The sequence below is a fragment of the Simochromis diagramma genome, unplaced genomic scaffold (assembly GCF_900408965.1).
Source record: "Simochromis diagramma unplaced genomic scaffold, fSimDia1.1 OVJJ01000304.1, whole genome shotgun sequence".
Taxonomy (NCBI): domain Eukaryota; kingdom Metazoa; phylum Chordata; class Actinopteri; order Cichliformes; family Cichlidae; genus Simochromis; species Simochromis diagramma.
In genome coordinates this window covers 20628923-20646498 of record NW_024387030.1, presented here as the reverse complement: position 1 = coordinate 20646498, position 17576 = coordinate 20628923, and the positions used below count along the sequence as shown (strand labels likewise).

Sequence of the window (17576 nt, the reverse complement as noted above, 5' to 3'; positions counted from 1 at the left end):
AACAGTTATTGAACTGCAGTGTTTAGTCTCACAAGAAACCTGATTTAAAGACATACAACTGTGAATAAATAATGAGAAATAGTTTATTGTTATTACTTGACCAGATCGACATCCCAGGGGTGTAAAAGTAAAATTCTGTTGATGGACACCTTTTATACCCTATTCATACCCTATTTTGAAATGTAGTTGTTTCCTTACTTTTAAGCCAAATCCACCTAAAGTATAGATTTCAGAAAATTCTGTCATGTAGATATAGAATATTTGATTCCTGTGTTGACAAGGGGTTCAGAGAAGAGTGGAGAGGGCAGTGGGGAAGAGAAGGGCATGGATGTGTGAATTTCTTGGTGACATTTGGAAAAACATCTATAAAGTTCTCAGTCATCCAGGTTATGGTTATATCTAAGGAGATTGGAAAGAAAGCAACTGGACTTTTTTCCACAAAACTTAAAGAAGTCAGAAGGGCCCCAACACAAACAAAGCAAAACAAAATCAAATCATATTAAAGAGATCAAAAGTTTTGAAACTAAGATTAACCAGAATTATATAAAGAGAAAGGTATGGAGAAGAAAAGGAACTTCTCATGCCGTCAAGCAGATCATCTGTCAAACATGGTGGAGCCAATGCTATGTCATGGTCATGTATGACTGCCATTGGAACTAGGTCATTAGTATTTGTTAATCCTGATAAAAGTAGCAGAATGACTTCTGAAGTGTTAAGGCTGATACTCTGCTGACAGACCTGGTAGAGCATTTCAAAAGAGCAACAACATTTGTTGATATCTATGGACTCTAGACTTCAATCAGTCACTGACTGCAAAGGCTTTTCATCACAGTATTAAAAACAATTCTCATGTTTAAAGCTATCTTAGATTGTCATTTTGAGCCCTATAAAATAGCTAAAATGAAAATAACTATAATCCCTGAAATAATATCTGCAACATTTTGTTAAATGCCTTAAATTAAATATTTAAAAGCTGCACTCTATGGTGATGTGCAGAGAATAACAAAATCTGTGTCAAATATTTATGGTCCTAAATAAACCTAAATATGAAGTAGTGCAATCCCAGTGAAAGAGAGGATATGAACTGTATATAACTGTAAATGATAAATTATACAACATATATCTCTCATGTAGTGTGATATGCATATGTAGGAATTAAACATTTTTTAAAACAAATGAATGAATTGTAAAATGCAAACAATTTAAATAATTGTCAATAATTAAATCAACTTTAATTAATATTTTCCCTATTGTTGCCTCTCCAAGGAATCCTTGATCGCTTTTATTTGGATCAAAGGAAGTGAACTAGGTTCACAGTAGATTATGCCTTCTAACTGGGTAGATACATATACCTGAAGTTTACCAGACTTTGTGCTATATTGTAATTCTCAAGTGTTCCCTTAACTTTTTTTGAGCAGTGTACAAAATATCCTTGCACTAATGTGTGAACACAGTGCTCTGTCTTTGGTCTTTCTTTTCCGTTTATCACAAATAGACCTGCTACTAGAGAGCTTGGTCTTTTCTCTTTGCAATTTACGATTTAGAAATGAGGATTGCATCATCATTAAAAGCTGCAGATATTAAAAAAGTTATTAGTGTATACTTCTGTTAATTTTGGCTGCTTATTTGTCACAATGCTGTATAAAATTTTTATATCAATTATATTTTATAAATGTACTAGTATAATATCATCTGAAGCCCCAGCATGCTTTAAAAACAACTTGTATTATTTGGGATGTGCAAGAAGGTTGGCTAATGCAATCTTATTGAGTCTCAGGTAATGACAGTTAAAGAGTAGCACCTTCATCAATGAATGGGTAACAAGTGTCCCCTTCATTAAGGTGCAGAATTGTAGTCAGAGTTTCATGACTGCACCACCAGCTACAAAAAAGAAGCATACAAAGTTTTTGCCCCATAAAGGGCTCAATGGCAATACCTTCGAGGGTACCACTAAGGTAATGCTGGTATATAATGGCACAGTGATGTGCCATTATACCTTTAAAGGTAAAACAAAATACTTTTTTCCTGGGGGAGGAAGACTACCTCTGCATGACCATAAATGTGGTAGACTTTCAAAACTTTATTTCATCTCCATTTAAAAACTTGAATTGTGTATGCTTGTAGGCAAAAGGGTCTTATTTAAAACTGATCTTTGCAAACGCACATTTCTTGGCGCACTTAGAGTTTATTCCCTGACATTTAATCCTCCTGTGGCCAACAGAAATGGCTTGTATTTATTTTGAAGCACAGCTCAAGTCATTCTGGCAGCATGAGGAGGTGGAGGGAAGGTTAAGAGCACTTCGGGGATCCGGTTTAGGAGTGAGTGAGTCAGGCGATTTTAAATCTGTCTCATAGTCAACAGGACAATTCCAGCCAACACACACGGCAGACACATTTAGAGACAATGACAGCAACAACATGAGTCATACAGCAGCAGAGAATGGCTTGAACTGATTTCAAGGAAATGTTGGAGTTATTATACTGCAACATAAAACATAATTACCTCTGCTTGTATGCTGTCATACATGGTGTCATACAGAAAGATGAAACAAGCAATTCATCTTTGATCACACATTCAACATTTCAGTCAGTCTCGCAGACATGAATCTTCCTGTTTAATATATTCTAATTTAAAAATCCAGACATAGAAATAAACAGGTATTGGTCTCTAAATTTTGAAGCTTTGGTATTAATGCTTTGGCTGCTGTTTTGTTAGTTTTAGTGTCAGAAGCAGTGTTGGGAAGGTTACTTTTAAAATGTATTCCATTACAGATTACAGAATACATGCCCTAAAATGTATTCTGTAACGTATTCCGTTACGTTACTCAATGAGAGTAACGTATTCTGAATACTTTGGATTACTTAACATATTATCATGCATTTTACAACTACGTGAATGTACTATTGCTGTGTTATTTATTACTATTACTGAAGGTCCGCGGCTCCGAACCGTAGTAAAGGGACCTCTGGCTAATATGGGTTCCGTGTCGGGCTCGTAGCCGAAAAATAGCTTTACTTTGTTGTCTGGGTCAACTCTGCTTGCGAGAGACAGAGAGAGGTGTTGAAAGGCTGCTCCAACGGAACTTATTGTTTCGGAGGAAAACACGAACAAAGCGTACAGTCGAGTTTTAATAGCTTACTTACAACTGGGCTCGTCAGGCACTCTTCTTGGCTGAAGTGGTTATTATTATATTTACATGCTTCTAGCTCCCGTTTTTGCTCGATGACAACTCGTACTTTTCGACTCTCCTTTTTCTCCCACCTCGCGCTCACAGACACATAACGAGTATGGCAGTCCATTCTCCCTGCAGCACGGACTACACTGCCTATGATGCTACATTCTGCATTCTGCCTATTAGCTTAGCACAACAACAACAACAAAAAGGCGCTCTCTCACCCAGGAAACACGCAGAGCGAAAGCGTCACCCTGTAACCATGGCAACCGCAACGCTGCCGCCTGGAACTACAGAACGTAGCTGTCAAACAAAACCGAAACAGTCCTGACCCGCCACAATATGAAACAGGAAAGTACCGCCGTGTAATCCATTTATTTCAACAAAGTAACTGTATTCTAAATACCACCTTTTTAAACAGTAACTGTAACGGAATACAGTTACTCATATTTTGTATTTTAAATACGTAACGGCGGTACATGTATTCCGTTACTCCCCAACACTGGTCAGAAGTGACTATGGTCGTGTCCAAATTCATGGGCTGCATCCTCCTGAGGTCGCATTTGTAGACCGATTACGTCACAGCGACGCGCCGAAGGCTGTCCAAATTCGTAGACTCCTCCGAATGCAGCCGACAAATGCGTCCTCCTTTTCCCCAAATTTGAAGGATGGGTCGGGTGTGTCCTTCGTGGCCCACCATATCCCAGAATTCATAGCGCGGCCCAGCCAAACTCCAGTTTCCAACAATGGCGGCCGCTACTAAGTTTTAAAATTACTCATACTAATCTTTCTGGGTCACAAAATAAACTTTTAACATATTTTCAGGCGAGAAAGTAGCTGTGTAAACATCAAATATCTGCTCGGTTTATCAAGATATCGCATATTTGCAAAAGTGCTTCGACGTTTTCGGAGACGTCTGCTACCCACCAGCTCGATAGCTAGCCGGGAGCTCGAGGGTCACTGATGCGGCCGAGAACGGCACAACTCCCGGCACATCATTTTCAGATCACCGCGGACTTTCGCTACTCGGGTTAAACATAATATATAAATCACTTAGAAAACCTAAAAATGTTATTGTTGGGCTTTTTTCAGTGTTTTGTTTGTTCGTGAGTAAATCGGTTTGGCTGAGATTAAAGTTATTAGATTAGATAAAATAAAACTTTATTAATCCCCCGGTTGGGTTCCTCCTTGGTTTTTACACAGCTGACTAAACGTCAAATAGAAAACTGATTAAACAGAAGTATGAGACGGTCGAGAATTTACACCAGTGTCCTGTTATATTTTAGATAGCAAGGAGCAGACAGATGAGTTTATTAAACTCCACCGAGACAGCGGTGACGCTAATCAGAAGGCTAGACCGTCCAATTTCCCCAGCCGTTTACTTCCGGCCTACCCGACCTTCTGAGGACCCGGCCCACGTAGACCGCGAAGGCTGGGTCCTCAGCCCATGAATTTGGACACGACCCATATTTGGATAAGATTCCAGAGTGCCATGTCATAAGCTAAGGCTAGCAAGCTCTGTTAGCAACTAGTGTCCATAACATACAAGCTAATGACAGGCTAATAAAATACCAAAACTAGAGCACTGATTTCTTTGACAGTCTGAACCTTGCAACTATTTTTCTCAGATAATTCCAGTAAAAATGCTTTAGAAGAAACTGAGACCAGCAATGTTCAGCTCATCTTTGAAACCAGGGAAGCTATCCTCTGCTGGCTGAAAGAATAGGCTTCTTTATTAGTGATGCATGCATTAACCTAGCTTGTTGCGCCCCTCTGCAGCCCCTAATCTCTTTGCAGTGGTAGTGAAGGAGTGTTCAGCTGTTGCTAATTGACCACACCTAGTCAGGTGTGGATAAAGGCATATATGAGGCAGGCTTTCATGGAGGCACAGTAGTCTCTGTCTTAGTAGTACCAGCTATTTTAGCTAATGTGTTACATAAATAATAAAAGGTGCTATATATAATAATAAAACCTCTTAAACTCCCGGAGAGCAGCCAAATGGCTTTTAGCTAGGCTTTAGCTTCAGCCAAGTGGAAGCTAAATTGGCTAGTCATTCATATGTAAATTAGGTTGTTACCTGGGAATTCTGGAGGGAGGGGAGTGGGGGTGTGTGGATGAGGGGGTGGGCAAGCTGCTAAAAGCTGTGAACTTCCTTTTGTGTTCGTCTTGATGCATTCTCAATCATCCAGGGAAATAAATCTCCAAAAGTCACCAACTTGGAGTGTTTCAGTTTGCCATCTTAGGGAGAAATCAACACACATGGGTGTATGTCCTTTGTTGCTGAGGTTTATTGATAAAAACAGTACAAAAAACCAACCATTTGTACACATATTTACAAATGGCCTGCTGAGTGGTGCATGGAGCATGTTCATTGGTTCATGGACCTCCCTGAACTAATGGCATTTATTGCAATTGTCATCTTGCGGGGGGTTAACAGGGTTCCATCTCTAAATGACTGCTGGTCAGCAAACCTGGGAAACCCACAGATAATTGGAACTATGGCACGAAACCGCTTCCAAGACATCATGCAACACCTACGCTTTGATGACAAGTCCACCCGCAGTGATCGAGCAAAGACTGATAAGTCCGCTGCAATTTCCAGTGTGTGGGGATCATTTGTCACCAACTGCATCACGTGCTACAACCCTGGTCTACATATCACCGTTGATGAACAGCTTTTCCCATCAAAGACGCGGTGCTGTTTCCTGCAGTATATTGCAAGTAAACCTGACAAGTTTGGGATCAAGTTTTGGGTGGCTTGCGACCTAAAATCCAAGTACATTTGCAATGTCTTCCCATATCTTGGCAAGGACCCCAATCGTCCCACTGGGGAGAGACTTTCTGAAAATGTAGTAATGAGAGTTGGCTCACTCTCATGTAGCTGGGAAGAAGGCAAGAAAAGAAAAGTTGCTTTGGACACAACCCTCCACACCTAGCCGTGGAAAAAGAGCCATGTGTCAAGATGACAATTGCAATAAATGCCATTAGTTCAGGGAGGTCCATGAACCAATGAACATGCTCCATGCACCACTCAGCAGGCCATTTGTAAATATGTGTACAAATGGTTGGTTTTTTGTACTGTTTTTATCAATAAATCTCAGCAACAAAGGACATACACCCATGTGTGTTGATTTCTCCCTAAGATGGCAAACTGAAACACTCCAAGTTGGTGACTTTTGGAGATTTATTTCCCTGGATGATTGAGAATGCATCAAGACGAACACAAAAGGAAGTTCACAGCTTTTAGCAGCTTGCCCACCCCCTCATCCACACACCCCCACTCCCCTCCCTCCAGAATTCCCAGGTAACAACCTAATTTACATATGAATGACTAGCCAATTTAGCTTCCACTTGGCTGAAGCTAAAGCTTAGCTAAAAGCCTACCAGCCATTTGGCTGCTCTCCGGGTTTTAAAGGTAGAAAGGTAGAAGCCTGGCAGTGCTACTGTTAAATTCTGGTATTAGTCTCCATATTTGTCATGGCTGCGGCAACAGAGATGTGGAATGATAGAAGAATGAGGACCCAAATGCAGACACGGATGCAGGAGAATGTTTTGAACGGACAGCGAGGCTTCGGCTGAACAATACTGCAAACCGGTGGAACAGAGAAAACTAACAACACCTAAACTTGGGAAAACTAAGCATAACATGTAACCTGAGGGTGGAGCAGAACCGGGGGATGAGGAACTGGGAAACAGGGAAAGCTGACAGAGATAACGCTGAGGCAACATAGGGAAGACACGCAGAGGTAACACAGATGGACCAGTAACAAGCAGAAGAAAACACAGGGCTTGAGCCAGGCCGTAAAACATAAATGGGGGCTCGTCCAGGATAGTTTGGACATTTTTGTGGAGAGATATATATACCAATTATGTCACAAATAGATGTTACTCATCATGTCAGATCTTTTTTGAATGAAGTAGGTTTTCTGTGGGTTAGCTTTAGGTCTTGTAGACTTCTGGTTGAGAGGCTCAGCAACATGCCACACCTTCTTGGGAGATTTTTTTCCAGGGGTGAGGGGGGTACATGAAGGCTGCATTCTGGATCTGATCATTAATATCTTCATCTTCATTGAAAGGGAACGTCCCACTGAGACTGCAAAAACATAAATACTTTTAGTTTTTTGCACATTTATCACTAATCTTTTCATAATAATAGAAATTCATTAAAGTATAGATAGTATCCTATAGATGTTACATTGTGTTTACAGTAACACAACTAAAAAAGGAAAAGGATGAGATAAAGGAAAAACTCAGAAATAGACAAGCAGAAAGAAGAATAAGATTTTAAACCAAAATCTACTCAGACTATTATGTTTATCAGTAAAGGTCTCATCCTACCTGACATAGATGATGACTCCAACTGACCACATGTCCAGAGAGCGGTTGTAGCCTTTATTTCTCAGAACTTCAGGAGCAAGATATGCTGGTGTTCCGACCACTGAACGCCTGAATGACTTCTCACCAATGATTCGAGCAAACCCAAAATCACACAGCTTCACCTGCAGCAGGAGCAATATAAATTACTAAAGCTGTTAGTAGTGGAGGTAAAAGTAAAACAATGTAAAAGCTGGCTGGTCATTTCACAGCATTATATCTATGGTCTTAACCTACACAACTGTCAGACTGGTAATACTAGACTATAGCAGTGATATGTAGTAAAAACATGGGGTTTGTCACAAAAAATGTCTAAAACAGTCATTTTTTCTGTGTAGTGTGACACATTTGACATTCATTTGTCTTTATAATGTGAGGCTTATCAGTGTCTTGGACAGGAATTTATTACTCTTTAACCACCTGATCTAACATAGTAACCATCTAGCCAGAAAGAAATATCATGTAGCCAGAACCTGGTTTTAGTATTTAAATGGACATGTGGATTGATTCTAAGTGTAACGAAGCTACTAAAAGTAAAAAAAAAAAAAACTGTTGGCTGTTAGCTTGCTGGATGATTCACTCACACTCAGGAGGAAGATGGAAATTATTATGGATATGTTGGCTCTTTTCAAGGTTGTGATGAATCATTTCTCTTTTGCAGACCTAAACATGCAATCTCACATCGTTGTCTAAATGTATTTCGAGTTGTTTGATGGGCTGTCTCTCCATCCTGATACTCAAATACTGAGACTTAGTTTTGGAGTCTTAATGTAGGAAAAATCAATAACTATTTATCGAGCAATAACCACACAAGGTAGTTTCAGTGGATATCAAAATTGTCTCTCTGTAAGGTTGTAGAACCACATGGATTTATCAGGTTATGTGATATAGTGACATTGAAAATGCTCTGCCCAGATGCTGATTGATGAGATGCAACAAACTTTAGTGTTCTTCCAGAATTCAGGAAATTCAGTTTTTCACCCTAACCTATTCCCACACCTGTGGTCATAACTAAAAATGGTAGGCTGATGAAACTGGCACATTATATGAGTGAATAGTTATACTAAATGTTTACATATGCATTGCTTGGTTTTGGTTTCTAAAAATTAAATTTGATGCCTGGAAATTTGAGGTGCTCTAGTCACCTGAAACTATCTCAAGTGATGCAAATTATTTTTAGGCATACATCAGATGCATCAACTAAGTCATACTTGTGTTTTTAATTTATTTCTATATTAAATATAACACATTAAAACTTAACTTATAACTTTTAGCATAGTAGAGCTCAGTAGTCACAGAGCCACAGTGATCTAGCAGATCTTCTAGTAGTAGTTTACCTCATTTTTAGAGCTTTTCAAACTATAAATAATGTGATTTTACCGTGTTTTATGACCTTATAGTACTTCCCACCAAAAAAGAAATATCATATGTTCATAGTTTTCAGTCACATTATTGACTGAATTGACTATTATTCTCTAGCTGACAAAAATTTACTCCATTATGACAGACAAAACTGGACAAAAATGTTTTGGGAGGTCGTGGATCATCTATCCGTGGAGGAAAAACAATAATATACAGAGAAACTATGAATTTTGCAGACTTGTGATCCATATCCCCCCAAGCAACTTTATTTCAAAGTACAGACAATTACATGTATTTTTAAATATTCTTTGTGTATTTTTCTGGATAGGTAAATTATGCCGCCATGTGGAACAAGAAATTGTTCAGCGTTCAAATAAAGGTAAGCGCTACATAGACACGTAAATCTTTCATTTTGACATTTGCTGACTTGCACTTTTATAGTGTAGAACCAGAGAAGTTACTATAGTATTCATTTGTCACATAAATGTTGTGTCATAACAATAAAGCTGAGTGAGTATTTTTCCATTGTCAGGCTAGGAATGTGTTTTCTCTCTATATGATTTCAAAATATCAAACCTGAGTTCAAACTTTTTGACCTACTTAATATTCCTTTCTTAACATATGCTAAATATATTGTTAGCTTTCTAGCTACCTGTAGCACAAACTAACTGTGTACATTAGTTATATAGACTAAACAGAACTGTAACTGACAGTTTTATTCAGCTATGCCAACAATATCTCTCTTGCTCCCAGTCGTATTAAACTAGTTTACATACTTTCTCTTTACTGACACAGACATAAATCTGATGCCAATTACCTCAAATGATTCTGAGAAAGATAAAAAAAAGAGGATTTTGATAAATGTCATATTATTCTTTAAAATTATTGATTTCACTTGTTTATGGCAACCGGCTGACACGCGAACGTTAACACATCTCTTCCAAATGGAGCCAGATATTTGCATTTTGTTTGTTTCATGATATTTCAGAGGAACAGGCTGTGCAGATGATACACACTAAGTATCATGTGAGGAATTATGAGCCAAACAGCTAAATGATGCATCACTAGAGTTAACAGTTAGTCTGTCTGACACTAACAGCTATTTCTAAAGACTGAACACTGAAGGAAGCTGCTAATAGTTACACTGACAGCTAATGGAGTGTCTATGTCCAACTTTTATTGCTTGCATCCACAAATACTAATACGTGTGCGTGTTTTGTATTTTCTGTTTCTATCACTGCATAACTTCACTCTTCCTGCAGCTCGGAACTCAACACACATCATTTTTTTTACTACTGTTGTTTGCCAGTGTTGTCAAGACATGCAAATTTTTCTGTAGATAATTCAGATAAAATTAGAAATTAGAAGAATTCTGACATAACTTTTAAACAGCTATACTAAAAGTTACAAGATATTAATAACTGAGAATTTGAAACCTTTAACAGATTATTTGCATAAGACTGAATAAAGATAGTCAATATTATCTAAACGGTGCAGGACCTGGGTGGAAACACAACATCTATTTAACAGTCTCACAAATATCATCTTCAGCCTTAGCAAAAACATCTACTTGACAGAGCAGTTCTATTACTATTACATATTGTCATGAATAATATGCAGAACTAAGGCTGAATCATGATAGAGCACCTGCAGCAACACGCCAGCAGCTGAATTGAGAAAAACAGTGAGTACTGATGAGGATATTGGGTTTAATGTTTAAAACATTAAGATAGTAATACTCCATTTCAGTCCACCATACAATGCCTGAAAGATAAGTTTTGTGCCTTGCTTTCCCAACTGGCTTCAGCAAGTTCAGGTTCAGAACATGCTTGCTCTGTTGATCTGATTGTTTGAGGTTTACCTAGGATAACTGACAAATAGCCCATCCAATCAACTGACTTCTTTTGCAAGCGCTTGCATTTTTCCACCGAAAACTTCGTCACAAACACTTTAATCAACTGGCTCCTTTCGATGTAGAGGAGTAGCGAGTCTACTCTAACCCCATCGCTGATTGCGAAGCTCTTTAAGGGAGAGGCAGCTTGTATCCATGATCTTGTTGTTCTGGTCATTACCCAGAGTTCGTGTGCATAGTTGAGGGTGAGAACGTAGATCAACGGGTAAATCCAGAGCTTATACTCTCAGCTCTCCCTTCACCACGATGCACTGGTACAACACCCACATCACTGCAGCCGCAGCCCCAATCTGTCTGCTGATCTCCCATTTCCCTCACTCATGAGCAAGACCCCGAGATACTTAAACTCCTCCACTTAAGGTGGATACACATCTCCATTTGAAAAACAGGTACTGTCCAAGCGTAACAAATAAACACATAAACATACTACCTGGGGGAAAGAGTCTGCAGAAGCCAGCAGGACATTTTCAGGTTTCAGATCACAGTGGACAATGTTCTTGAAGTGGAGATGACGCAACGCCACCAAGATCTGACAGTGAGACAGAAAAACACAGATTGCATTTGCTATAATGATGTTGGACCTCTTGTCAAAACACTCAATGCTAATGGCACCGGTCAGGCAGTAAATCTATGCAAGGGGAACACTAAAATACTATGATCAGGCCGTAATTCAATTCAATTCAATTCAGTTTTAATTTCAATTTTAGTCCCCAGTCAAAAGTACAAACATAACTGACAAAAGCACAATGCAACATAACACAAATGAGACTCACTTACTGTCTGAACTTTACAACCTCCCTTTGAGATGCTCTGCCAGGCCTTTACTGAATCCATCTTTAGTTACTGCTGGTTTGCGAGTCTCTGCCTTCAGTTATCTTCTATTCATTTTCTTACCCATTGTTCATGTGCACAGTGAAGTGTCTGATCAGTGTTGCATCATTTGGCTGAATGTGAGCAGAGATTATAGACCTATACAATCAGAATTTTTCCAGTAATTCCTATCAGCAGTAACATGATTATTAAACACTCTCAGCTCAGGAGGTAGAGCAGGTCACCTACTGATCGGAAGGTTGGTGGTCCGATCCTTGGCTCCTCCAATCTGCATATCAAGTATCCTTGTGCAAGATACTAACCTCAAGTTGCTCTCCGATGCATCTATCGGAGTATGAATGTGTGTAAATGTACTGAGAAAGCACTAAGTTCAGAGAAAGTGCTGGTGAGAATGGGTGTGATTGGGTAAATCAATCAATCAAGGCTTTATTCGCCACGCGCAGTGAAATAGGACCCCCCCCCCCCGACCTTACACACACACAACACAGACATCACATGGGGATACAGGTCGGAGATCGGTAGCGTTACAGAAAAAAAAAAACACTGAAATATACACTACAATGGGAAAGTACAAGAGGAAAATAGGAGACCTCTACTCATGCTGGGCTCCTGGGAGGACAGCATGAGAACAGGAAACAAAAAAACTCCTCTGCACAAAAAAGCACATAAATGTCCACAGCACAACATTATGGAACACGTGACAAGCCACAGGGTCGGGTGGGGGGTGAGGAGTAATCCGAAGCAAACACAGCAGCCATCCCGCTCAGCGCTACCATTCCAGCGCGGGCTCAGACCCGCCGTGTTCCCAGGAGGGAACAAGCATCGAAGGCGTTGTACAGAGTGCTTTGAGTACTCCGGGAGAGTAGAAAAGTGCTATATAAGAATCAGTCCATTTACCATTTGTCCTGGATGTTGTCACTGGATTTTTCTTAACAAAGGCTAAATTTATGGACCCAAACCTTTGTGACTTTGTTTTTACAGTTAGGGTCAGACAGGGTAATGTTATAATTGAGGCAAGGTATCACCTGTGTCACCAGGAACTTTGTGATCCTCTCAGGAAGTCGGCCTTTCTCACTGGACAGGATCATCTCCAACATGTCTCCATGAAGCTTCTCCATGACCACAAACACTCGCTCTGGTGTCTCAAACATACAGTCCAGGTTGACCACCCCTGGATGATGCAGGCTCTGAAAGGACAAGAGAGATCAGTTTAGACAGTTTAAGAACAGTTTACAATCTTCTGGGTGGGAGTTTTTTTGTTTTTTTCCAGTTAAAGATTTTTTAAATTGGATTTCTTCAGGTGAACCTACCATATTTGGTAATAAAAATGCTTTAATCCTAAGTATTTACTATGAATTGCATACTTTTTAGCATTTATGTTATTTGTATGCAGTGATGGTTTAATTAAACTGGAATACAGATTAAGCTGAATTGTGAATAGAGTTATGTCCACATCTAAATTTAACAACACAAGCGCCTTCTTCATTTTAACCTTTGCATGCTTTTTGGGACAAATTGGACCTGTTTTTTTTTTTTGACACCAGAAGAACTAGGTGTACTTCTTTTATTCTGAAATTTGATGGCTTAAAACTCAAATATGATATTAATGAAACATTTTATACAGTTTTAAAGGTGGCAAAAATATTTGTACACTGAGGCTGTTTCAGTTTGACTGAATGAAAATTAACGAGTTTGAGGATTCTTGAAACTCTGAAAACTGTACATGCCATGTCTTTGTAACATTTTTGAGGGACAGTGATAACAGAGTTCAAAAGTTACATTGACACTGTCACAAGAACTGTCTGTGTTCTCACTGCATGTGTCTAGGTTCCAATGACAGGCACCTAAAGGTCTTTGAAGTGTTATGGGTGAGTCTCAAAACAGTGAAATAGTAAAACAGCACAGGACTGATCACATATGATGCACATGAGGAACAGAAGTCAGACGTCAGAGACTGCCATGACACAAACACAATATGTAACAAAATAATCTAACACGTTACAGTCTTTTATCCTAATCTGAGATTAAAACAGAGATCTAATGAGGGGTTTTACATATAAGTAAATATTAGTATAAAATAAATTCATCTGAGCTGTGAATTTAAGAGTGGGAAAGTTATAACATCAAGATTTTCTGTTCAAAAAACGCTTCACCTAATCTTCCAAGATGAACAATGAAGATAGCTCTGAGGCAGCAAAGGAAACATTTATGTCAAAGGCCCTCAGGACTCTTTGCATGCAAAAGTGACACCATCTTCCCTGCGTGGGAGCTTTAGCAGCAGTGGCAATGGCAGCACAGCAATCTGAGCCTGGCCCCGATCAACACGTCACACAAGAAGCCAACACAGGGAGACAGAAGGGAAAGAGATGCAACTTCTGCTCTGCAATAGATGACTGCGAAACAGGGACAGCGTGCTTCAAACGTGGGAAATACATGTCGAAGTCCCTAATCCCACAGACGCAAGGTTTCCCACCATTGCTTTGAATGCACTGACTGGTTTGCAATAAGCCACTGATATGGAATATTAACAATCACGATGGCACTTGTGAGTATTTTTAATGGCCTCGGAGGATGGATAGCGCTGTTTTTGCTATTTTCACTTTCAATAAACTAATATTTAAATTATTATGGCTTTTATGTTGTCATTTTTGGGAAACAGAGAGCATAATATTGTGTTATCATAGATGTATTTGATCAAGAACAAGTGCGCCTGCTTCTCTCCCTGGGAGGTACGGTGGCAAATATATTACTTCTTTACTTGTACTTCCTGTCCTGGCTCACATTATAATTTATATTTAGCAAACCAAAGCAAAAACATGATGCTCATAAGATGAAGAAGAGAGAGCAGGATATAGCGCCAGGATGTTGAACTTAAGCAGTGCTGGCATGACTTGGCTAAGTGAAAGGCATGAAACATGCAGTTCTGAGAGTGTTTATATAAAGGAATGCCACGGCTTATATTTTGAAAAAAACACTGTCATACTGTAATATGTGTGGGTGGTTTATGTAGACGCTGCAGTTGTATAAATGAGCGTGCTTGTTTGGTTCAACGATCCCATCCAGCCAATCTGTGAAGAGCTCTGGTTGTTCCAAGCTCATAGACATTACTTTATGTCACTTCAGCGAGGATAAATCTGTTTTGGGTGAACATGATATGACTTTATACAATAAGCTTAAGTAAATGTGCCAGTGTACACTGACCACAACTCTCTCTCTAATATGAAGAATGTAAAATTGTATCCACTGTACTTTGCCTCTTATAGAAACGATATTAATGATTAAACATTCAAAGATCCGAAAGCATCCTCACCCATTTCCCCAACGGCTACAACAATCATTCAAATAAAATGCCAAAAAAGCTGATATGGACCCCAAAGGTAGCAGGAAGCCATTTCCCAAACAGCTCCAGTCTGCTGAGCAGCCAAGCAGAACAGATATCAGCTGAGGTGAACTCAAGTGCGTTTTATGTGCAGGTGTGTGTAGCAGCAGCGGCGGCAGAGCAGGAATATTTTCAGATGTCACACCCCTACAGTGTTGCCACGGTAATGAAGTCGTTCACAACAGGAAATTTTACTCCCTGCCAACAGTATCCTGAGCAGCATGGATGTGTGTGTGTGTGTGTGTGTGTTTACCTGCAGGATGGCCACCTCATTGCGCAGCTGACTCTCCTGTTTGGTGGGGAAGCGGAGTTTGTCGATGATTTTGATGGCAACGTCTCGGCCGGACTTCCTGTGCTTACCTGCGTGGAATAAAACCCCAATCTGAGTCACAAACACACTCAGCTGTTCCAGAATGTAATCAAAGCAACAAGTTGAAGAACCTGAATGTGAGAATTGGTTTTCATGGGTTTAAACACTGTAAATGTAATATTCTTCAATATTCTCGATTTCTGAAGCGTTGGTTAGATAAACTTTGACATCTGAAGAATGTTTCCAAAGTTTATCTTACCTTATGTCCTCCAGGATCCCCTTTTAATGGGAGCTTTTCTTTACCAACATAATCATTATTAACATATGTGTTTAAGCACTACTGTGAATACAGAAAGTTCTACATCCTTATGGTCTTACTTTTAGTATCCTAAAAATCTAACCACATATCTGTGATATGGGTATGGTGTTGGCAAACACAACGACAGCCAAGCCTCAGCTAAGGAGTTTTGAGCTTGTGTGCTTGTGTGTGTGCGTATAATTTTTCTGTGATACTGGATTGGAAGAAGAGAGCAGAATTAAATAACTGTAGTAAGTGAAGCTGGTGCAGTGATTTCTACTACAGAATCGTGTCTTTTTGTTGCATATGGACCTGGCGGTCACAATTACTCCCTGATCTTATCCCATGCTTAAAGATATTTCTCAGGATTATTGAACTTTTTAAACATCGGGCACCACAGATGAAATTTCCAATTTTTTTGCAGTTTTATGTCGACAAACAAAATCACTGAACTTTTTCCATGCACTGTGTTTCACAGAGGTTACATTTCATCTTAATGAATCGGGCTCTTTGTGGCACGTTTTACAAAACCTTTTTCTGAAACAACAAAAACGAATTGTGATTAAGTTTCATGTTGCCCAACTGATTTTTGTCTCTCTCTCTATGTTAAAAGCAAGTAATATTTCCTGTGTTTTTAGCTGTGCAGAGTCTCATAGACGAAGAATGCGTTCCACAGGAGAATAAAGTCACAGAAATTTAAAAAATACATTTACATGTATTGGAAATAAAAGATTCATTTTTTTGTGCTGAAAAAGAAAACATTATGCATTTGGTGCAATGACAGCGTGTCTCAAATTCAGGTTTTACCTCCATACACAATGCCAAACTGTCCTGAGCCAAGAACCTCGTCTGGGAAGATTTGATACACTGAGTTGATGTCCTGGAAAACACAAAACACAGTCTGAGTAGCAATTCATAAATCATCAGATGGGGTCCAAGAAAAGGGTCAAATGAAAGTGAAATAAACGACTGAGACCAGTGTAGCGAAGCCTAAACCCCCTGCCAAAGGATAATGGATGCAGGGAGAGGCTGAAGTTCAGGGTGTCCAAATCTATCAGCCCATGGAGATAAAAGAGCTGGTTGCAAGGGCATGCCACCCTGAGGATGGAACTGAAGTTTAATGTTTTGTCCTCAGTCTTTTTACAAATGGACGCATTAGGAAATGCTTGTTGGGCGATGGCAGATGTTTTGAAACCAAGCATAACATATGCAGATCCAAAATGAGAAGATGGAAACTAAAAAAAATCCTTTAGTCAAGTTAGCAGAGCAAACACCGTCCGCTATGACGCCACCCATTGGTGCTTTTACTGAGGTGCTCTGGTGTTAACATCACAAGTGACTTTTACCAACTGGAATACAGAATAGGTCCTTCCTGAGGCATGACCTTCTTTGGGATTCTGTTTGACTATAACGGGGACCACAACCTACAAAAGACTAATAATAAAAAGATGATAAAAAATAAAAATCTTGAAACTACTGATTGAGACCATAACCTCATTCTCCTCATTGTTTCCTGAGGTCATAGATCAAATTAAGTGCCAATACAACTCATTTTAAAATTAAGAAGTCCCCCCCCCCCCCACCTACTGGGAAAGAAACAATGTCTCAGTCTCAATGAACTGGTCCCACCCAACTTAACTAAACATTTATAGCCCTACACTCCGACCACAGCACTTAGGTCTACAAACCAACTAAGTTGGATGTTCTCTCAGCCAGGCTTAAATAGAGGTGACAGAACGTTTTTGGTGTCAGCCTCTAATCTTTGGAACCACCTACCATTGCACGTAAGAGCTAACCCAGTCACTCTGTGATTTGTAAAATGCGGTTAAAAACCTACGTATTCTCTCTGGCTTTCAGCTCTAGCTAAGCTGTATATCATAGCTTTTACTGTGTAAACCCTGTTTGTTGTTTTGATTATGTCTTACTGAGACTGTGTA

The 17576-nt window shown here is 39.5% G+C and overlaps 1 protein-coding gene across 1 annotated transcript in view; it reads right to left on the bottom strand.

Annotated features, from left to right (window-relative positions):
- prkd1 (protein kinase D1) overlaps positions 1-17576 on the bottom strand; it is a 77364-nt gene that overhangs the window by 8401 nt on the left and 51387 nt on the right. The window contains exons 14-19 of the mRNA XM_040042215.1: positions 16447-16519; positions 15285-15391; positions 12678-12839; positions 11252-11350; positions 7512-7672; positions 7160-7266 (exon numbers count right to left, since the gene is read on the bottom strand). Coding sequence (XP_039898149.1) covers positions 7160-7266; positions 7512-7672; positions 11252-11350; positions 12678-12839; positions 15285-15391; positions 16447-16519 — 709 coding nt within the window. The remainder of the gene's footprint in view (positions 1-7159; positions 7267-7511; positions 7673-11251; positions 11351-12677; positions 12840-15284; positions 15392-16446; positions 16520-17576) is intronic.